Source organism: Symphalangus syndactylus, chromosome 20, assembly GCF_028878055.3.
Source record: "Symphalangus syndactylus isolate Jambi chromosome 20, NHGRI_mSymSyn1-v2.1_pri, whole genome shotgun sequence".
Taxonomy (NCBI): domain Eukaryota; kingdom Metazoa; phylum Chordata; class Mammalia; order Primates; family Hylobatidae; genus Symphalangus; species Symphalangus syndactylus.
The window spans coordinates 34,576,345-34,598,795 of NC_072442.2; the positions used below are offsets into that span (position 1 = coordinate 34,576,345).

General features: G+C 47.0%; 4 protein-coding genes across 4 annotated transcripts; all 4 read left to right on the forward strand.

The window, feature by feature from the left end:
• The first annotated feature begins 6,575 nt into the window (after positions 1–6,575).
• On the forward strand, positions 6,576–6,950 carry LOC134735320 (transcription initiation factor TFIID subunit 13-like). The gene has a single exon (XM_063629787.1). The coding sequence runs from the start codon at positions 6,576–6,578 to the stop codon at positions 6,948–6,950; it is 375 nt and encodes a 124-aa protein (XP_063485857.1).
• Positions 6,951–8,644: 1,694 nt separating this feature from the next.
• On the forward strand, positions 8,645–9,241 carry LOC134735321 (TATA-box binding protein associated factor 11 like protein 2-like). Its single transcript, XM_063629788.1, has one exon. It carries the CDS (start codon positions 8,645–8,647, stop codon positions 9,239–9,241), a length of 597 nt encoding a protein of 198 aa, XP_063485858.1.
• Positions 9,242–13,964: 4,723 nt separating this feature from the next.
• On the forward strand, positions 13,965–14,339 carry LOC134735322 (transcription initiation factor TFIID subunit 13-like). The gene has a single exon (XM_063629789.1). It carries the CDS (start codon positions 13,965–13,967, stop codon positions 14,337–14,339), a length of 375 nt encoding a protein of 124 aa, XP_063485859.1.
• Positions 14,340–16,033: 1,694 nt separating this feature from the next.
• On the forward strand, positions 16,034–16,630 carry LOC129470452 (TATA-box binding protein associated factor 11 like protein 2-like). Its single transcript, XM_055258291.2, has one exon. The coding sequence runs from the start codon at positions 16,034–16,036 to the stop codon at positions 16,628–16,630; it is 597 nt and encodes a 198-aa protein (XP_055114266.1).
• The last annotated feature ends 5,821 nt before the right edge of the window (positions 16,631–22,451 follow it).

Genomic DNA, 22,451 nt, shown 5'->3' on the forward strand with positions numbered 1-22,451 from the left:
GACTGCGGGCTCCGCCTCCCGGGTTCGGGTGATTCTCCTTCCTGGGCCTCTCGGGTTCCTGGGAAGTGCAGGCGCCTGCCACCATGCCTGGCTAACTTTTCGTATTTTTGGTGGTGACGGGGTTTCGCCATGTTGGCCAGGATGGTTTCGATCTCTGAACCTCGTGATCCGCCTGCCTCGGCCTCCCACGGTGCTGGGACTGCAGGCGCCAGCCACCGAGCCTGGCCTACTGTAGCTATTTAATATGTGAAATCGAAATGGCATTTCTGACTTGACAGCTGAGGCTTGTACTTCATGTATTCTGAAGTTTTTAGACAACAACTAGTTTACTGTCTAGTTCATTATTAAAGAGAATGAACTAGGCCGGGCGTGGTGGCTCGTGCCTGTAATCCCAGCACTTTGGGAGGCCGAGGCGGGCGGATCACGAAGTCAGGAGTTCGAGACCATCCTGGCTAACACGGTGAAACCCCGTCTCTACTAAAAATACAAAAAATTAGCCGGGCGCAGTGGCGGGTGACCGTAGTCCCAGCTACTCGGGAGGCTGAGGCCGGAGAATGGCGTCTACGCGGGAGGAGGGGCTTGCGGTGAGCCGAGATCGCTGCACTGCCCTCCAGCCTGGTCGGCAGAGCGAGACGCCGTCTCCACACAAACAAGCAAACAAAAAAACAGAAAGCAAGTTTCACATTGCTTTCACAATACTTAATGCTGTGTTGGAAGGCTTTTTGATTTAAAATCACTTTGGATTGATAACATCCTGTTAAAGTTTTAGGAGAACACGTTTTCCCGGATCAAATTCAAGCTTCTTAAAATAAATGCTTTCAGTAGCAGGAATGGCATTGCTTAAAATGCTGACGGCAGGGTAAGCGTTTGCGTTAGTGTTTTATTAACATATTTGTAAGTACTTGTTCGTCGTGGAAATGTGTCCTTGCCTAAAACCATAGGTGGCTGTGGAAACCATGTTTGTAGTTCGGAATACCCAGGTTTTGTGGGTATCTGCTCTATGCGTAAAATTATTCTTGCCCTTAGTTTAAAGTAAGGATTACAGTTGGATTGAAGTCGATCACTGAATGTTATTGTTTATGAGACTTAACATTTTGAGTGCCGCTTAATAAACATGATCTGTAAATCAAAAAAAAAAAAAAAAACAAGAAAAAGGATGGTTCTCAAAATCTCACTTCGGATCCATAATCAAACCACCCCAGCTGTAACTTCTGCTGCTACAGCTGCTGTCACGGAGCAGACCTGAGTCTCACCCATGGAGACAGGCAGGCAAACAGTTGTGTCTGCTGAGATGTTCGCCACGCCCCAAGGTCTGAAGGGCAGCAACAAGGACGGGCTCCCTGAGGACCTAGATGGGAACTTGGAAGAACCCAGGGGTCAGGAAGGTGAGCTCAGCAGTCAGGATGTCACGGACCTCACAGAAGGCGACAGTGAAGCCTCAGCCTCAGCTCCTCCTGCAGCCAAAGGACGGAAAAGAGATACCAAAGGAAAGAAGGAGAGGAAGCCCACCGTGGATGCGGAGGAGGCTCAGAGTATGGCAACCCTGCTGTCTGCCATGTCTGAGGAGCAGCTGGCCCGCTACGAAGTGTGTCGCCGGTCAGCTTTCCCAAAAGCACGCATTGCAGGTCTGATGCATTCTATCACTGGCGGATCGGAGCCTGAGAACGTGGCCATTGCCATGGCTGGAATAGCCAAGGTCTTCGTCGGAGAGGTGCTGGAAGAGGCCCTGGACGTGTGTGAGATGTGGGGAGAAAAGCCCCCACTGCAGCCCAAGCATTTAAGGGAGGCTGCTCGCAGGTTAAAGCCCAAGGGCCTCTTCCCCAACAGCAACTACCAAAAAATCATGTTCTAGGCCCAAGGCCAGAGGGAAGGGTCTGTTTGTGCAGGCATAAGTACTGCATTCGTCTTTCAGTGACAGGACTGCGTTTGCTGGAGCTTCTGCATCTCAGTCTACCCTGGATTTACCCACCATCTTAGTGTCTTGAGACGTCAAGCTGCCCTTACCTGGATGAAGACAGCAGATTGTTTGGTAGTAGCCTTGGCTAAATGTTTGGGCCTCCGAGGTCATGTTGAGGCCTTTTTGTATGTCTTTCTAGTTGGAAGAATAAAGGTGCCTGGGCCTTGAGCATCCTGTGGACAGGAAGCTGCATTCAGAGAGGGAAGCCCTTTCCAGGACATTTGTACGGTTCCTTGCTGAAGCCTGCTGTTGCCGTGTCTTTGCTGGAATGCTTATGTCTGGGTTTCAGTAAGTGAAGGCGCCAGAAATGTTTCCCGAATGTTGTCCTGGGTAATTTTCATGCCCTTATGTATTTTTGTGAGTCATCACAAAAACAGTTAAACTCTTTTCCAAACTGCAGAAATAAAAATTACATCACAAAGCTTTTTTTTTTCTCTCAGTTGACCCTTCTCCTATTCCTGCCTACTGTGCTTTACGTCAGCAAGTGATCCTTTACTGTTTTAGAATGTAATATAGTATAGATGCATCGTAAAAGACGAGAGAGCATCCAATTCCAAAATCACCTTTCCTCACGCCGCCATTTGTAGCGAACTTCTATGTAGTTGAAAAGGCATACAGACAGCCTGTTGATACTTCATGTTTGCTACACACGGTGATATGGCCGGTTCATCCAGAGACACTGAAATTTAGTTCAAAACACTGCCTTAGAGTATTCCTGATTTTATTGATTCCACCGATGATCCACTCGGAAAATCAAACCTGAGTACACAGACATGGGGGAAGATATTAAAATATCGGACCAAGTAGGTTCATCACGAGTGACAAAGTTATTCCCAACTCTACTTGGACATACTCTGCTGTATCTTTATGATGCAATTGAGTAATTTTTCTTTACAGAATAAAGACCTGAGACTTACGACGGAATCACCCTGAACCTTCCCAGCACAGCTCACAGACATCCGTGGTTCCATTTCAGTGTGTTTCCCTCTGCCATGTGCCCCCTGAATCACAGAGTGAAAGCCAAATTTTCGAAAAGACCCCATTGTTCTGCTCTAATATCGAATGCAGAATAACATGTACTCTTTCTTCCTGGAGCCAAATAAACCCCCATACAATATAGTTGTATTTCCTCATACCCTCAGCTTTTGCTGCTAAAATAGGACTTATGGTACGTAGCATCTGCCTTTGGGTATTACGGAAATTTCTAAATTTTACCAAGAATTGGGAAATTCCGTTTCATACCTCCATATTCTGGCCTTCTTCAGCTTTCCTTTCCTTTAACCAACTTTCTTGCCTGGGCGTACCACAAGTTAGACCGGTGTGTCTTAGAGACACAAGGAGGGTACAGGTTCTTGGCAGAACTCATGGAGATGGGAGGGCTCCCTCAGAAATGAAAGTGCTTGAGCTCCCAAAGGAAGTAAGGTCCTAGAGACTCATTATCTCCCAGTCTTAACATGGCTCTCAGCTCATTCCTTTTCCATAGCATGGAGCAGTCTTGGAAGCTGTATTCTGGCAGATGTGGCAGCTCTGGCCCTTTCAGAACACTAGAGGAAAAGAGAACCTGGCCCAAGCAGCCTGCGGTCTAGACAGGCATCAGCAGAGGGCAGTGCTGATGGCGACTCCACACACAAGCTTAGAACATTTCTCTTGCCCCTCATAGAACTCAATACATTGAGTGGGGTCTGAGTAAATCTGAACTGCTGAAGACAGAAACAAGTTCACATCAAGGTCTCAGAGGTCAGCTCAAGAGCAGGAACACAGCGTTGTTCTCTCAGAGAGGAAAACTGGATTAGTTGAGAGGGTTCAGTGTCCCTACGCATTTTTTTTTTTGTTTTTTCCTGTAAGTTATGGGATACTAGTGCAAAACGTGCAGGTTTCTTACCAAGGTATACATGTGCCATAGCGGTTTGCTGCACCAATCCACCCACCATCTAGGCTTTAAGCCCCACATGCCTTGGGTGTTTGTCCTAATGCTCTCCTTTCCCTGGCCCCCCACCCCGTGACAGGCCACGGAGAGTCACGTTCCACTTTCTCTGTCCATGTGTTCTCATTGATCAACTCCCACTTTTGAGTGAGAAGATGTGGTGTTTGCTTTTCCGTTCCTGTGTTAGTTTGCTGAGAATGATGGTCCCCAGGGTCGTCCATGTCACCGCAAAGAAGACGAACTCATTCTTTTTTATGCTGCCTAGTATTCCCGGGTGTATATACCACACATATTCTTTATCCAGTCTATCACTGATGGGCATTTGGGTTGGTTCCAGGTCCTTTGCTCTTGCAAACTGTGCCGCAGTGAGCATATCTGTGCATGTGTCCTTGTAATTGGATGAATTATAACCCTTTGGCTATATACCCGGTAATGAGATAGCTGGGTCCAATGGTATTTCTGGTTCTAGATGCTTGAGGAATCGCCACACGGACTTCCACAATGGTTGAACTGATTTACACTCTCACAGACGTTGTAAAAGTGTTTCTGTATCTTCACAGCCTTGCCAGCATCTGTTGTTTCCTGACTTTTTAATAATCGCATACGAAATCTTCTCAATATGTAATATCACATAGCCACAGCTCTCAAGAAAGAAATCTGTAGACAGTGTTATCTTTTCAGGAGAAAGCTTTGACTGCTTTCATGGCTGGTTGTATTACACGTTTACGACAATGAGGTTTTTCCTGGAGCTTCACTACAAGTCGTAAAGTCTTTCTCATAATGTACCTATGGAGACTACCTAGAAAAATGTGGTCTCTGACTGGTGCTGGTAAGGTGGTGACAAGATATCTAACAAATAAAGTGACCGTACTTGACTATTTTCCAAAGTTTACTATTTCGGGGTCAGCTTAAGAACCTCACTGCCCGCCTTTGCCCTCACAAGTAATTAGCATGTGCCTAAATAAAGTTGAAGCCAGCTAGCTCCACTATTCCAAGCAGATACTGTCTAGGGTCTAGTCTCTGGAAGTATAAAGTACAGAGCTTACAAGTACAGCTACGCGAAAAGTTGTACCCAAGCTAGAAAGGCTTAAATGATCAATTGATGGATTTGTGTTTCCTCTGGAAGGGGGTACAAAGCAGAGCGCTAATACACATATATAGGGTAGAAGAGTTCAGGGCTTTTATGGACGGCACACAGCTAGGTGTCTTCAAAGAGGTGCACCAGGGAAGCCTCACTGGGCTCCCGTAGGGCGTCAATGGCCGCCCTCTGGAAGCGCACGTCCCGGATGATGGGCTGCCCGATCTTGCGCATCGGGCGCTGGAAGGGCAGCTTGAGGAGGTGAAGCTGCGTGGACTTCTGGTACTTTCTGATTTTGCGCACTGCCAGGCCTGTAGCGGTGAGGCTTCTTGATCCCTCCTGTAGGCGGCGCCCTCTTGCCGGCGGCTGCAGTGGCCAGGGTCTTCGTGGCGCCTGCCAGGCTGTGGCTTTGCCTGGCCACAATGGTGAAACCTCCTCTCTACTTTAAAGAATACAAATTTCTCCTGGCGTGGTGGCGCGCACAGTTGCTCCAAGCTACTCTGGAGGCTGAGTCAGGAGAGTTGCTTGGGCCCAGGAGGCAGAGGCTGCAGTGAGCTGCCATCAGGCCACTGCAATCCAGTCTGGGGGACAGAGGGAGACTCTGTCTCGAAAATAAATAAATAATATGCAATACAATACAATACAACAGCAGAACATAGAAATCATATTTTCATATTCCCCACACCCAGCCCAGTCTATTTCAGAGTATGTGATAAACCACTTGTTTCCCTATGAGTTAGAGATTTTTTTCTCAGACGTTTAAGTTTTCTAATGTGCAACTTCATAAAAGGTCTCATTTTTACCCTCATTGTTTTCTTTATTGTTGTGAAATGTGAACTTTGCGATTCTGTGAGGAATCCAGAATTCTGAAATGCCCCCGGCATTTCCCGCCCCGCCCTCCCCAGAGCCTAGCCCTGCCTCTGCCCCTCCCTTGGGTGCGGACGGAACCTCGAATTGAGGAGCCCGCCCAAAGCCCTGATTAGATTAGGATTACCCTGAAACAATAGCTGTTAAGGGCTGGGTCTAATTCAATCGTCTGTGCTCTTTATTTGGGACTGAACCTCCCTGAGATTCCATTCCCCTGTGGGTGATTCCTCAGCCCTGGAGGTGCAGACCCAGGGAGCTGCACGGCCCAGACCTGGGCAACACCTGTAAGAGCTCAGAGCATCCTCCCGGCAGCTGGCAGAACAAACAAGTGGGCCTGGGTTTCACATACCTGAGGAATTGGATTCTGCCACGAACTCGAATCAGATCGACGCCAGATTCTTCTCAGGTGAAGGCAACGACCCCACAGACAGACCCATCCTGGAGGTCCCTCGTGTGACTCTGAGCAGGAGGCAGTCACTTGGCCTAGTAGAACTTCTGAGCTGTGAGCCGGGGTTTGTTTTCAATATCCAAAATTGGTGAGAATTTCTTCTGCATTCATCTAAAACTAATAAACTCTCCATCCACAGGTTTCTCCATATTGTGGAAGTGAGATAAAGCAGTGTGTGTGTTTGTGTGTGGGAAGGGGAGGCAGGGAGCTGTGTCCACTTGTGACTAATCTATGGCTCGCCAGAAACATAGCAGCCAAAATCTTTGAAAGTTTCTGGGCTGTGGGTCGGCGGGCCAGTGGGATGGCAGACGAGGAAGAAGACCCCACCTTTGAGGAAGGAAATGAAGAAATTGGAGGAGGTGCAGAAGGTGGACAGGGTAAAAGAAAGAGACTTTTTTCTAAAGAATTGCGATGTATGATGTATGGCTTTGGGGATGACCAGAATCCTTATACTGAGTCAGTGGATATTCTTGAAGATCTTGTCATAAAGTATATCACTGAAATGACTCACAAGGCAATGTCAATTGGAAGACAAGGTCGAGTACAAGTTGAAGATATCATCTTCTTGATTCGAAAGGACCCAAGGAAGTTTGCCAGGGTGAAAGACTTGCTTACTATGAATGAAGAATTGAAACGAGCTAGAAAAGCATTCGATGAAGCAAATTACGCATCTTGACACTTTTTGTAGATTCTGAAAATTACCATCTGGGGAAACCAGATATCATAATTGTATATTTTCTAAAGTAAGGTTCTGATATCTAGCCGTGTAAATGAAAGATGGAGAAACAGAGAGTTTTCAGCCTTTCTTTTTATGCTTTTGATTTTAGAGTGATATTGGTGCATGTCGTTGCCTGCCTTTGTATTACCATACTTTAATCACTTACCGGGTTTTAATGACCACGCATAAGTCAAAGTACCTTGCAAACCGTGTCGTTCCTTCTGACTTTTGACTATCTGAAGGATAAAGTCGTATTTGCGTGTTAGGTATGTTTACGCCCTTGTAACCTTGTGAGCTATACTGTAGCTTTTTTCTTTTTCTTTTTCTTTTTTTTTTTTTTTTTCAGAGGGAGTCTCGCTGTGTCGCCAGGCTGGGGTGCAGGGGCGTGATCTCGGCTGACTGCGGGCTCCGCCTCCCGGGTTCGGGTGATTCTCCTTCCTGGGCCTCTCGGGTTCCTGGGAAGTGCAGGCGCCTGCCACCATGCCTGGCTAACTTTTCGTATTTTTGGTGGTGACGGGGTTTCGCCATGTTGGCCAGGATGGTTTCGATCTCTGAACCTCGTGATCCGCCTGCCTCGGCCTCCCACGGTGCTGGGACTGCAGGCGCCAGCCACCGAGCCTGGCCTACTGTAGCTATTTAATATGTGAAATCGAAATGGCATTTCTGACTTGACAGCTGAGGCTTGTACTTCATGTATTCTGAAGTTTTTAGACAACAACTAGTTTACTGTCTAGTTCATTATTAAAGAGAATGAACTAGGCCGGGCGTGGTGGCTCGTGCCTGTAATCCCAGCACTTTGGGAGGCCGAGGCGGGCGGATCACGAAGTCAGGAGTTCGAGACCATCCTGGCTAACACGGTGAAACCCCGTCTCTACTAAAAATACAAAAAATTAGCCGGGCGCAGTGGCGGGTGACCGTAGTCCCAGCTACTCGGGAGGCTGAGGCCGGAGAATGGCGTCTACGCGGGAGGAGGGGCTTGCGGTGAGCCGAGATCGCTGCACTGCCCTCCAGCCTGGTCGGCAGAGCGAGACGCCGTCTCCACACAAACAAGCAAACAAAAAAACAGAAAGCAAGTTTCACATTGCTTTCACAATACTTAATGCTGTGTTGGAAGGCTTTTTGATTTAAAATCACTTTGGATTGATAACATCCTGTTAAAGTTTTAGGAGAACACGTTTTCCCGGATCAAATTCAAGCTTCTTAAAATAAATGCTTTCAGTAGCAGGAATGGCATTGCTTAAAATGCTGACGGCAGGGTAAGCGTTTGCGTTAGTGTTTTATTAACATATTTGTAAGTACTTGTTCGTCGTGGAAATGTGTCCTTGCCTAAAACCATAGGTGGCTGTGGAAACCATGTTTGTAGTTCGGAATACCCAGGTTTTGTGGGTATCTGCTCTATGCGTAAAATTATTCTTGCCCTTAGTTTAAAGTAAGGATTACAGTTGGATTGAAGTCGATCACTGAATGTTATTGTTTATGAGACTTAACATTTTGAGTGCCGCTTAATAAACATGATCTGTAAATCAAAAAAAAAAAAAAAAACAAGAAAAAGGATGGTTCTCAAAATCTCACTTCGGATCCATAATCAAACCACCCCAGCTGTAACTTCTGCTGCTACAGCTGCTGTCACGGAGCAGACCTGAGTCTCACCCATGGAGACAGGCAGGCAAACAGTTGTGTCTGCTGAGATGTTCGCCACGCCCCAAGGTCTGAAGGGCAGCAACAAGGACGGGCTCCCTGAGGACCTAGATGGGAACTTGGAAGAACCCAGGGGTCAGGAAGGTGAGCTCAGCAGTCAGGATGTCACGGACCTCACAGAAGGCGACAGTGAAGCCTCAGCCTCAGCTCCTCCTGCAGCCAAAGGACGGAAAAGAGATACCAAAGGAAAGAAGGAGAGGAAGCCCACCGTGGATGCGGAGGAGGCTCAGAGGATGGCAACCCTGCTGTCTGCCATGTCTGAGGAGCAGCTGGCCCGCTACGAAGTGTGTCGCCGGTCAGCTTTCCCAAAAGCACGCATTGCAGGTCTGATGCATTCTATCACTGGCGGATCGGAGCCTGAGAACGTGGCCATTGCCATGGCTGGAATAGCCAAGGTCTTCGTCGGAGAGGTGCTGGAAGAGGCCCTGGACGTGTGTGAGATGTGGGGAGAAAAGCCCCCACTGCAGCCCAAGCATTTAAGGGAGGCTGCTCGCAGGTTAAAGCCCAAGGGCCTCTTCCCCAACAGCAACTACCAAAAAATCATGTTCTAGGCCCAAGGCCAGAGGGAAGGGTCTGTTTGTGCAGGCATAAGTACTGCATTCGTCTTTCAGTGACAGGACTGCGTTTGCTGGAGCTTCTGCATCTCAGTCTACCCTGGATTTACCCACCATCTTAGTGTCTTGAGACGTCAAGCTGCCCTTACCTGGATGAAGACAGCAGATTGTTTGGTAGTAGCCTTGGCTAAATGTTTGGGCCTCCGAGGTCATGTTGAGGCCTTTTTGTATGTCTTTCTAGTTGGAAGAATAAAGGTGCCTGGGCCTTGAGCATCCTGTGGACAGGAAGCTGCATTCAGAGAGGGAAGCCCTTTCCAGGACATTTGTACGGTTCCTTGCTGAAGCCTGCTGTTGCCGTGTCTTTGCTGGAATGCTTATGTCTGGGTTTCAGTAAGTGAAGGCGCCAGAAATGTTTCCCGAATGTTGTCCTGGGTAATTTTCATGCCCTTATGTATTTTTGTGAGTCATCACAAAAACAGTTAAACTCTTTTCCAAACTGCAGAAATAAAAATTACATCACAAAGCTTTTTTTTTTCTCTCAGTTGACCCTTCTCCTATTCCTGCCTACTGTGCTTTACGTCAGCAAGTGATCCTTTACTGTTTTAGAATGTAATATAGTATAGATGCATCGTAAAAGACGAGAGAGCATCCAATTCCAAAATCACCTTTCCTCACGCCGCCATTTGTAGCGAACTTCTATGTAGTTGAAAAGGCATACAGACAGCCTGTTGATACTTCATGTTTGCTACACACGGTGATATGGCCGGTTCATCCAGAGACACTGAAATTTAGTTCAAAACACTGCCTTAGAGTATTCCTGATTTTATTGATTCCACCGATGATCCACTCGGAAAATCAAACCTGAGTACACAGACATGGGGGAAGATATTAAAATATCGGACCAAGTAGGTTCATCACGAGTGACAAAGTTATTCCCAACTCTACTTGGACATACTCTGCTGTATCTTTATGATGCAATTGAGTAATTTTTCTTTACAGAATAAAGACCTGAGACTTACGACGGAATCACCCTGAACCTTCCCAGCACAGCTCACAGATATCCGTGGTTCCATTTCAGTGTGTTTCCCTCTGCCATGTGCCCCCTGAATCACAGAGTGAAAGCCAAATTTTCGAAAAGACCCCATTGTTCTGCTCTAATATCGAATGCAGAATAACATGTACTCTTTCTTCCTGGAGCCAAATAAACCCCCATACAATATAGTTGTATTTCCTCATACCCTCAGCTTTTGCTGCTAAAATAGGACTTATGGTACGTAGCATCTGCCTTTGGGTATTACGGAAATTTCTAAATTTTACCAAGAATTGGGAAATTCCGTTTCATACCTCCATATTCTGGCCTTCTTCAGCTTTCCTTTCCTTTAACCAACTTTCTTGCCTGGGCGTACCACAAGTTAGACCGGTGTGTCTTAGAGACACAAGGAGGGTACAGGTTCTTGGCAGAACTCATGGAGATGGGAGGGCTCCCTCAGAAATGAAAGTGCTTGAGCTCCCAAAGGAAGTAAGGTCCTAGAGACTCATTATCTCCCAGTCTTAACATGGCTCTCAGCTCATTCCTTTTCCATAGCATGGAGCAGTCTTGGAAGCTGTATTCTGGCAGATGTGGCAGCTCTGGCCCTTTCAGAACACTAGAGGAAAAGAGAACCTGGCCCAAGCAGCCTGCGGTCTAGACAGGCATCAGCAGAGGGCAGTGCTGATGGCGACTCCACACACAAGCTTAGAACATTTCTCTTGCCCCTCATAGAACTCAATACATTGAGTGGGGTCTGAGTAAATCTGAACTGCTGAAGACAGAAACAAGTTCACATCAAGGTCTCAGAGGTCAGCTCAAGAGCAGGAACACAGCGTTGTTCTCTCAGAGAGGAAAACTGGATTAGTTGAGAGGGTTCAGTGTCCCTACGCATTTTTTTGTTTGTTTTTTCCTGTAAGTTATGGGATACTAGTGCAAAACGTGCAGGTTTCTTACCAAGGTATACATGTGCCATAGCGGTTTGCTGCACCAATCCACCCACCATCTAGGCTTTAAGCCCCACATGCCTTGGGTGTTTGTCCTAATGCTCTCCTTTCCCTGGCCCCCCACCCCGTGACAGGCCACGGAGAGTCACGTTCCACTTTCTCTGTCCATGTGTTCTCATTGATCAACTCCCACTTTTGAGTGAGAAGATGTGGTGTTTGCTTTTCCGTTCCTGTGTTAGTTTGCTGAGAATGATGGTCCCCAGGGTCGTCCATGTCACCGCAAAGAAGACGAACTCATTCTTTTTTATGCTGCCTAGTATTCCCGGGTGTATATACCACACATATTCTTTATCCAGTCTATCACTGATGGGCATTTGGGTTGGTTCCAGGTCCTTTGCTCTTGCAAACTGTGCCGCAGTGAGCATATCTGTGCATGTGTCCTTGTAATTGGATGAATTATAACCCTTTGGCTATATACCCGGTAATGAGATAGCTGGGTCCAATGGTATTTCTGGTTCTAGATGCTTGAGGAATCGCCACACGGACTTCCACAATGGTTGAACTGATTTACACTCTCACAGACGTTGTAAAAGTGTTTCTGTATCTTCACAGCCTTGCCAGCATCTGTTGTTTCCTGACTTTTTAATAATCGCATACGAAATCTTCTCAATATGTAATATCACATAGCCACAGCTCTCAAGAAAGAAATCTGTAGACAGTGTTATCTTTTCAGGAGAAAGCTTTGACTGCTTTCATGGCTGGTTGTATTACACGTTTACGACAATGAGGTTTTTCCTGGAGCTTCACTACAAGTCGTAAAGTCTTTCTCATAATGTACCTATGGAGACTACCTAGAAAAATGTGGTCTCTGACTGGTGCTGGTAAGGTGGTGACAAGATATCTAACAAATAAAGTGACCGTACTTGACTATTTTCCAAAGTTTACTATTTCGGGGTCAGCTTAAGAACCTCACTGCCCGCCTTTGCCCTCACAAGTAATTAGCATGTGCCTAAATAAAGTTGAAGCCAGCTAGCTCCACTATTCCAAGCAGATACTGTCTAGGGTCTAGTCTCTGGAAGTATAAAGTACAGAGCTTACAAGTACAGCTACGCGAAAAGTTGTACCCAAGCTAGAAAGGCTTAAATGATCAATTGATGGATTTGTGTTTCCTCTGGAAGGGGGTACAAAGCAGAGCGCTAATACACATATATAGGGTAGAAGAGTTCAGGGCTTTTATGGACGGCACACAGCTAGGTGTCTTCAAAGAGGTGCACCAGGGAAGCCTCACTGGGCTCCCGTAGGGCGTCAATGGCCGCCCTCTGGAAGCGCACGTCCCGGATGATGTGCTGCCCGATCTTGCGCATCGGGCGCTGGAAGGGCAGCTTGAGGAGGTGAAGCTGCGTGGACTTCTGGTACTTTCTGATTTTGCGCACTGCCAGGCCTGTAGCGGTGAGGCTTCTTGATCCCTCCTGTAGGCGGCGCCCTCTTGCCGGCGGCTGCAGTGGCCAGGGTCTTCGTGGCGCCTGCCAGGCTGTGGCTTTGCCTGGCCACAATGGTGAAACCTCCTCTCTACTTTAAAGAATACAAATTTCTCCTGGCGTGGTGGCGCGCACAGTTGCTCCAAGCTACTCTGGAGGCTGAGTCAGGAGAGTTGCTTGGGCCCAGGAGGCAGAGGCTGCAGTGAGCTGCCATCAGGCCACTGCAATCCAGTCTGGGGGACAGAGGGAGACTCTGTCTCGAAAATAAATAAATAATATGCAATACAATACAATACAACAGCAGAACATAGAAATCATATTTTCATATTCCCCACACCCAGCCCAGTCTATTTCAGAGTATGTGATAAACCACTTGTTTCCCTATGAGTTAGAGATTTTTTTCTCAGACGTTTAAGTTTTCTAATGTGCAACTTCATAAAAGGTCTCATTTTTACCCTCATTGTTTTCTTTATTGTTGTGAAATGTGAACTTTGCGATTCTGTGAGGAATCCAGAATTCTGAAATGCCCCCGGCATTTCCCGCCCCGCCCTCCCCAGAGCCTAGCCCTGCCTCTGCCCCTCCCTTGGGTGCGGACGGAACCTCGAATTGAGGAGCCCGCCCAAAGCCCTGATTAGATTAGGATTACCCTGAAACAATAGCTGTTAAGGGCTGGGTCTAATTCAATCGTCTGTGCTCTTTATTTGGGACTGAACCTCCCTGAGATTCCATTCCCCTGTGGGTGATTCCTCAGCCCTGGAGGTGCAGACCCAGGGAGCTGCACGGCCCAGACCTGGGCAACACCTGTAAGAGCTCAGAGCATCCTCCCGGCAGCTGGCAGAACAAACAAGTGGGCCTGGGTTTCACATACCTGAGGAATTGGATTCTGCCACGAACTCGAATCAGATCGACGCCAGATTCTTCTCAGGTGAAGGCAACGACCCCACAGACAGACCCATCCTGGAGGTCCCTCGTGTGACTCTGAGCAGGAGGCAGTCACTTGGCCTAGTAGAACTTCTGAGCTGTGAGCCGGGGTTTGTTTTCAATATCCAAAATTGGTGAGAATTTCTTCTGCATTCATCTAAAACTAATAAACTCTCCATCCACAGGTTTCTCCATATTGTGGAAGTGAGATAAAGCAGTGTGTGTGTTTGTGTGTGGGAAGGGGAGGCAGGGAGCTGTGTCCACTTGTGACTAATCTATGGCTCGCCAGAAACATAGCAGCCAAAATCTTTGAAAGTTTCTGGGCTGTGGGTCGGCGGGCCAGTGGGATGGCAGACGAGGAAGAAGACCCCACCTTTGAGGAAGGAAATGAAGAAATTGGAGGAGGTGCAGAAGGTGGACAGGGTAAAAGAAAGAGACTTTTTTCTAAAGAATTGCGATGTATGATGTATGGCTTTGGGGATGACCAGAATCCTTATACTGAGTCAGTGGATATTCTTGAAGATCTTGTCATAAAGTATATCACTGAAATGACTCACAAGGCAATGTCAATTGGAAGACAAGGTCGAGTACAAGTTGAAGATATCATCTTCTTGATTCGAAAGGACCCAAGGAAGTTTGCCAGGGTGAAAGACTTGCTTACTATGAATGAAGAATTGAAACGAGCTAGAAAAGCATTCGATGAAGCAAATTACGCATCTTGACACTTTTTGTAGATTCTGAAAATTACCATCTGGGGAAACCAGATATCATAATTGTATATTTTCTAAAGTAAGGTTCTGATATCTAGCCGTGTAAATGAAAGATGGAGAAACAGAGAGTTTTCAGCCTTTCTTTTTATGCTTTTGATTTTAGAGTGATATTGGTGCATGTCGTTGCCTGCCTTTGTATTACCATACTTTAATCACTTACCGGGTTTTAATGACCACGCATAAGTCAAAGTACCTTGCAAACCGTGTCGTTCCTTCTGACTTTTGACTATCTGAAGGATAAAGTCGTATTTGCGTGTTAGGTATGTTTACGCCCTTGTAACCTTGTGAGCTATACTGTAGCTTTTTTCTTTTTCTTTTTCTTTTTTTTTTTTTTTTTCAGAGGGAGTCTCGCTGTGTCGCCAGGCTGGGGTGCAGGGGCGTGATCTCGGCTGACTGCGGGCTCCGCCTCCCGGGTTCGGGTGATTCTCCTTCCTGGGCCTCTCGGGTTCCTGGGAAGTGCAGGCGCCTGCCACCATGCCTGGCTAACTTTTCGTATTTTTGGTGGTGACGGGGTTTCGCCATGTTGGCCAGGATGGTTTCGATCTCTGAACCTCGTGATCCGCCTGCCTCGGCCTCCCACGGTGCTGGGACTGCAGGCGCCAGCCACCGAGCCTGGCCTACTGTAGCTATTTAATATGTGAAATCGAAATGGCATTTCTGACTTGACAGCTGAGGCTTGTACTTCATGTATTCTGAAGTTTTTAGACAACAACTAGTTTACTGTCTAGTTCATTATTAAAGAGAATGAACTAGGCCGGGCGTGGTGGCTCGTGCCTGTAATCCCAGCACTTTGGGAGGCCGAGGCGGGCGGATCACGAAGTCAGGAGTTCGAGACCATCCTGGCTAACACGGTGAAACCCCGTCTCTACTAAAAATACAAAAAATTAGCCGGGCGCAGTGGCGGGTGACCGTAGTCCCAGCTACTCGGGAGGCTGAGGCCGGAGAATGGCGTCTACGCGGGAGGAGGGGCTTGCGGTGAGCCGAGATCGCTGCACTGCCCTCCAGCCTGGTCGGCAGAGCGAGACGCCGTCTCCACACAAACAAGCAAACAAAAAAACAGAAAGCAAGTTTCACATTGCTTTCACAATACTTAATGCTGTGTTGGAAGGCTTTTTGATTTAAAATCACTTTGGATTGATAACATCCTGTTAAAGTTTTAGGAGAACACGTTTTCCCGGATCAAATTCAAGCTTCTTAAAATAAATGCTTTCAGTAGCAGGAATGGCATTGCTTAAAATGCTGACGGCAGGGTAAGCGTTTGCGTTAGTGTTTTATTAACATATTTGTAAGTACTTGTTCGTCGTGGAAATGTGTCCTTGCCTAAAACCATAGGTGGCTGTGGAAACCATGTTTGTAGTTCGGAATACCCAGGTTTTGTGGGTATTTGCTCTATGCGTAAAATTATTCTTGCCCTTAGTTTAAAGTAAGGATTACAGTTGGATTGAAGTCGATCACTGAATGTTATTGTTTATGAGACTTAACATTTTGAGTGCCGCTTAATAAACATGATCTGTAAATCAAAAAAAAAAAAAAAAACAAGAAAAAGGATGGTTCTCAAAATCTCACTTCGGATCCATAATCAAACCACCCCAGCTGTAACTTCTGCTGCTACAGCTGCTGTCACGGAGCAGACCTGAGTCTCACCCATGGAGACAGGCAGGCAAACAGTTGTGTCTGCTGAGATGTTCGCCACGCCCCAAGGTCTGAAGGGCAGCAACAAGGACGGGCTCCCTGAGGACCTAGATGGGAACTTGGAAGAACCCAGGGGTCAGGAAGGTGAGCTCAGCAGTCAGGATGTCACGGACCTCACAGAAGGCGACAGTGAAGCCTCAGCCTCAGCTCCTCCTGCAGCCAAAGGACGGAAAAGAGATACCAAAGGAAAGAAGGAGAGGAAGCCCACCGTGGATGCGGAGGAGGCTCAGAGGATGGCAACCCTGCTGTCTGCCATGTCTGAGGAGCAGCTGGCCCGCTACGAAGTGTGTCGCCGGTCAGCTTTCCCAAAAGCACGCATTGCAGGTCTGATGCATTCTATCACTGGCGGATCGGAGCCTGAGAACGTGGCCATTGCCATGGCTGGAATAGCCAAGGTCTTCGTCGGAGAGGTGCTGGAAGAGGCCCTGGACGTGTGTGAGATGTGGGGAGAAAAGCCCCCACTGCAGCCCAAGCATTTAAGGGAGGCTGCTCGCAGGTTAAAGCCCAAGGGCCTCTTCCCCAACAGCAACTACCAAAAAATCATGTTCTAGGCCCAAGGCCAGAGGGAAGGGTCTGTTTGTGCAGGCATAAGTACTGCATTCGTCTTTCAGTGACAGGACTGCGTTTGCTGGAGCTTCTGCATCTCAGTCTACCCTGGATTTACCCACCATCTTAGTGTCTTGAGACGTCAAGCTGCCCTTACCTGGATGAAGACAGCAGATTGTTTGGTAGTAGCCTTGGCTAAATGTTTGGGCCTCCGAGGTCATGTTGAGGCCTTTTTGTATGTCTTTCTAGTTGGAAGAATAAAGGTGCCTGGGCCTTGAGCATCCTGTGGACAGGAAGCTGCATTCAGAGAGGGAAGCCCTTTCCAGGACATTTGTACGGTTCCTTGCTGAAGCCTGCTGTTGCCGTGTCTTTGCTGGAATGCTTATGTCTGGGTTTCAGTAAGTGAAGGCGCCAGAAATGTTTCCCGAATGTTGTCCTGGGTAATTTTCATGCCCTTATGTATTTTTGTGAGTCATCACAAAAACAGTTAAACTCTTTTCCAAACTGCAGAAATAAAAATTACATCACAAAGCTTTTTTTTTTCTCTCAGTTGACCCTTCTCCTATTCCTGCCTACTGTGCTTTACGTCAGCAAGTGATCCTTTACTGTTTTAGAATGTAATATAGTATAGATGCATCGTAAAAGACGAGAGAGCATCCAATTCCAAAATCACCTTTCCTCACGCCGCCATTTGTAGCGAACTTCTATGTAGTTGAAAAGGCATACAGACAGCCTGTTGATACTTCATGTTTGCTACACACGGTGATATGGCCGGTTCATCCAGAGACACTGAAATTTAGTTCAAAACACTGCCTTAGAGTATTCCTGATTTTATTGATTCCACCGATGATCCACTCGGAAAATCAAACCTGAGTACACAGACATGGGGGAAGATATTAAAATATCGGACCAAGTAGGTTCATCACGAGTGACAAAGTTATTCCCAACTCTACTTGGACATACTCTGCTGTATCTTTATGATGCAATTGAGTAATTTTTCTTTACAGAATAAAGACCTGAGACTTACGACGGAATCACCCTGAACCTTCCCAGCACAGCTCACAGACATCCGTGGTTCCATTTCAGTGTGTTTCCCTCTGCCATGTGCCCCCTGAATCACAGAGTGAAAGCCAAATTTTCGAAAAGACCCCATTGTTCTGCTCTAATATCGAATGCAGAATAACATGTACTCTTTCTTCCTGGAGCCAAATAAACCCCCATACAATATAGTTGTATTTCCTCATACCCTCAGCTTTTGCTGCTAAAATAGGACTTATGGTACGTAGCATCTGCCTTTGGGTATTACGGAAATTTCTAAATTTTACCAAGAATTGGGAAATTCCGTTTCATACCTCCATATTCTGGCCTTCTTCAGCTTTCCTTTCCTTTAACCAACTTTCTTGCCTGGGCGTACCACAAGTTAGACCGGTGTGTCTTAGAGACACAAGGAGGGTACAGGTTCTTGGCAGAACTCATGGAGATGGGAGGGCTCCCTCAGAAATGAAAGTGCTTGAGCTCCCAAAGGAAGTAAGGTCCTAGAGACTCATTATCTCCCAGTCTTAACATGGCTCTCAGCTCATTCCTTTTCCATAGCATGGAGCAGTCTTGGAAGCTGTATTCTGGCAGATGTGGCAGCTCTGGCCCTTTCAGAACACTAGAGGAAAAGAGAACCTGGCCCAAGCAGCCTGCGGTCTAGACAGGCATCAGCAGAGGGCAGTGCTGATGGCGACTCCACACACAAGCTTAGAACATTTCTCTTGCCCCTCATAGAACTCAATACATTGAGTGGGGTCTGAGTAAATCTGAACTGCTGAAGACAGAAACAAGTTCACATCAAGGTCTCAGAGGTCAGCTCAAGAGCAGGAACACAGCGTTGTTCTCTCAGAGAGGAAAACTGGATTAGTTGAGAGGGTTCAGTGTCCCTACGCATTTTTTTGTTTGTTTTTTCCTGTAAGTTATGGGATACTAGTGCAAAACGTGCAGGTTTCTTACCAAGGTATACATGTGCCATAGCGGTTTGCTGCACCAATCCACCCACCATCTAGGCTTTAAGCCCCACATGCCTTGGGTGTTTGTCCTAATGCTCTCCTTTCCCTGGCCCCCCACCCCGTGACAGGCCACGGAGAGTCACGTTCCACTTTCTCTGTCCATGTGTTCTCATTGATCAACTCCCACTTTTGAGTGAGAAGATGTGGTGTTTGCTTTTCCGTTCCTGTGTTAGTTTGCTGAGAATGATGGTCCCCAGGGTCGTCCATGTCACTGCAAAGAAGACGAACTCATTCTTTTTTATGCTGCCTAGTATTCCCGGGTGTATATACCACACATATTCTTTATCCAGTCTATCACTGATGGGCATTTGGGTTGGTTCCAGGTCCTTTGCTCTTGCAAACTGTGCCGCAGTGAGCATATCTGTGCATGTGTCCTTGTAATTGGATGAATTATAACCCTTTGGCTATATACCCGGTAATGAGATAGCTGGGTCCAATGGTATTTCTGGTTCTAGATGCTTGAGGAATCGCCACACGGACTTCCACAATGGTTGAACTGATTTACACTCTCACAGACGTTGTAAAAGTGTTTCTGTATCTTCACAGCCTTGCCAGCATCTGTTGTTTCCTGACTTTTTAATAATCGCATACGAAATCTTCTCAATATGTAATATCACATAGCCACAGCTCTCAAGAAAGAAATCTGTAGACAGTGTTATCTTTTCAGGAGAAAGCTTTGACTGCTTTCATGGCTGGTTGTATTACACGTTTACGACAATGAGGTTTTTCCTGGAGCTTCACTACAAGTCGTAAAGTCTTTCTCATAATGTACCTATGGAGACTACCTAGAAAAATGTGGTCTCTGACTGGTGCTGGTAAGGTGGTGACAAGATATCTAACAAATAAAGTGACCGTACTTGACTATTTTCCAAAGTTTACTATTTCGGGGTCAGCTTAAGAACCTCACTGCCCGCCTTTGCCCTCACAAGTAATTAGCATGTGCCTAAATAAAGTTGAAGCCAGCTAGCTCCACTATTCCAAGCAGATACTGTCTAGGGTCTAGTCTCTGGAAGTATAAAGTACAGAGCTTACAAGTACAGCTACGCGAAAAGTTGTACCCAAGCTAGAAAGGCTTAAATGATCAATTGATGGATTTGTGTTTCCTCTGGAAGGGGGTACAAAGCAGAGCGCTAATACACATATATAGGGTAGAAGAGTTCAGGGCTTTTATGGACGGCACACAGCTAGGTGTCTTCAAAGAGGTGCACCAGGGAAGCCTCACTGGGCTCCCGTAGGGCGTCAATGGCCGCCCTCTGGAAGCGCACGTCCCGGATGATGTGCTGCCCGATCTTGCGCATCGGGCGCTGGAAGGGCAGCTTGAGGAGGTGAAGCTGCGTGGACTTCTGGTACTTTCTGATTTTGCGCACTGCCAGGCCTGTAGCGGTGAGGCTTCTTGATCCCTCCTGTAGGCGGCGCCCTCTTGCCGGCGGCTGCAGTGGCCAGGGTCTTCGTGGCGCCTGCCAGGCTGTGGCTTTGCCTGGCCACAATGGTGAAACCTCCTCTCTACTTTAAAGAATACAAATTTCTCCTGGCGTGGTGGCGCGCACAGTTGCTCCAAGCTACTCTGGAGGCTGAGTCAGGAGAGTTGCTTGGGCCCAGGAGGCAGAGGCTGCAGTGAGCTGCCATCAGGCCACTGCAATCCAGTCTGGGGGACAGAGGGAGACTCTGTCTCGAAAATAAATAAATAATATGCAATACAATACAATACAACAGCAGAACATAGAAATCATATTTTCATATTCCCCACACCCAGCCCAGTCTATTTCAGAGTATGTGATAAACCACTTGTTTCCCTATGAGTTAGAGATTTTTTTCTCAGACGTTTAAGTTTTCTAATGTGCAACTTCATAAAAGGTCTCATTTTTACCCTCATTGTTTTCTTTATTGTTGTGAAATGTGAACTTTGCGATTCTGTGAGGAATCCAGAATTCTGAAATGCCCCCGGCATTTCCCGCCCCGCCCTCCCCAGAGCCTAGCCCTGCCTCTGCCCCTCCCTTGGGTGCGGACGGAACCTCGAATTGAGGAGCCCGCCCAAAGCCCTGATTAGATTAGGATTACCCTGAAACAATAGCTGTTAAGGGCTGGGTCTAATTCAATTGTCTGTGCTCTTTATTTGGGACTGAACCTCCCTGAGATTCCATTCCCCTGTGGGTGATTCCTCAGCCCTGGAGGTGCAGACCCAGGGAGCTGCACGGCCCAGACCTGGGCAACACCTGTAAGAGCTCAGAGCATCCTCCCGGCAGCTGGCAGAACAAACAAGTGGGCCTGGGTTTCACATACCTGAGGAATTGGATTCTGCCACGAACTCGAATCAGATCGACGCCAGATTCTTCTCAGGTGAAGGCAACGACCCCACAGACAGACCCATCCTGGAGGTCCCTCGTGTGACTCTGAGCAGGAGGCAGTCACTTGGCCTAGTAGAACTTCTGAGCTGTGAGCCGGGGTTTGTTTTCAATATCCAAAATTGGTGAGAATTTCTTCTGCATTCATCTAAAACTAATAAACTCTCCATCCACAGGTTTCTCCATATTGTGGAAGTGAGATAAAGCAGTGTGTGTGTTTGTGTGTGGGAAGGGGAGGCAGGGAGCTGTGTCCACTTGTGACTAATCTATGGCTCGCCAGAAACATAGCAGCCAAAATCTTTGAAAGTTTCTGGGCTGTGGGTCGGCGGGCCAGTGGGATGGCAGACGAGGAAGAAGACCCCACCTTTGAGGAAGGAAATGAAGAAATTGGAGGAGGTGCAGAAGGTGGACAGGGTAAAAGAAAGAGACTTTTTTCTAAAGAATTGCGATGTATGATGTATGGCTTTGGGGATGACCAGAATCCTTATACTGAGTCAGTGGATATTCTTGAAGATCTTGTCATAAAGTATATCAGTGAAATGACTCACAAGGCAATGTCAATTGGAAGACAAGGTCGAGTACAAGTTGAAGATATCATCTTCTTGATTCGAAAGGACCCAAGGAAGTTTGCCAGGGTGAAAGACTTGCTTACTATGAATGAAGAATTGAAACGAGCTAGAAAAGCATTCGATGAAGCAAATTACGCATCTTGACACTTTTTGTAGATTCTGAAAATTACCATCTGGGGAAACCAGATATCATAATTGTATATTTTCTAAAGTAAGGTTCTGATATCTAGCCGTGTAAATGAAAGATGGAGAAACAGAGAGTTTTCAGCCTTTCTTTTTATGCTTTTGATTTTAGAGTGATATTGGTGCATGTCGTTGCCTGCCTTTGTATTACCATACTTTAATCACTTACCGGGTTTTAATGACCACGCATAAGTCAAAGTACCTTGCAAACCGTGTCGTTCCTTCTGACTTTTGACTATCTGAAGGATAAAGTCGTATTTGCGTGTTAGGTATGTTTACGCCCTTGTAACCTTGTGAGCTATACTGTAGCTTTTTTCTTTTTCTTTTTCTTTTTTTTTTTTTTTTTCAGAGGGAGTCTCGCTGTGTCGCCAGGCTGGGGTGCAGGGGCGTGATCTCGGCTGACTGCGGGCTCCGCCTCCCGGGTTCGGGTGATTCTCCTTCCTGGGCCTCTCGGGTTCCTGGGAAGTGCAGGCGCCTGCCACCATGCCTGGCTAACTTTTCGTATTTTTGGTGGTGACGGGGTTTCGCCATGTTGGCCAGGATGGTTTCGATCTCTGAACCTCGTGATCCGCCTGCCTCGGCCTCCCACGGTGCTGGGACTGCAGGCGCCAGCCACCGAGCCTGGCCTACTGTAGCTATTTAATATGTGAAATCGAAATGGCATTTCTGACTTGACAGCTGAGG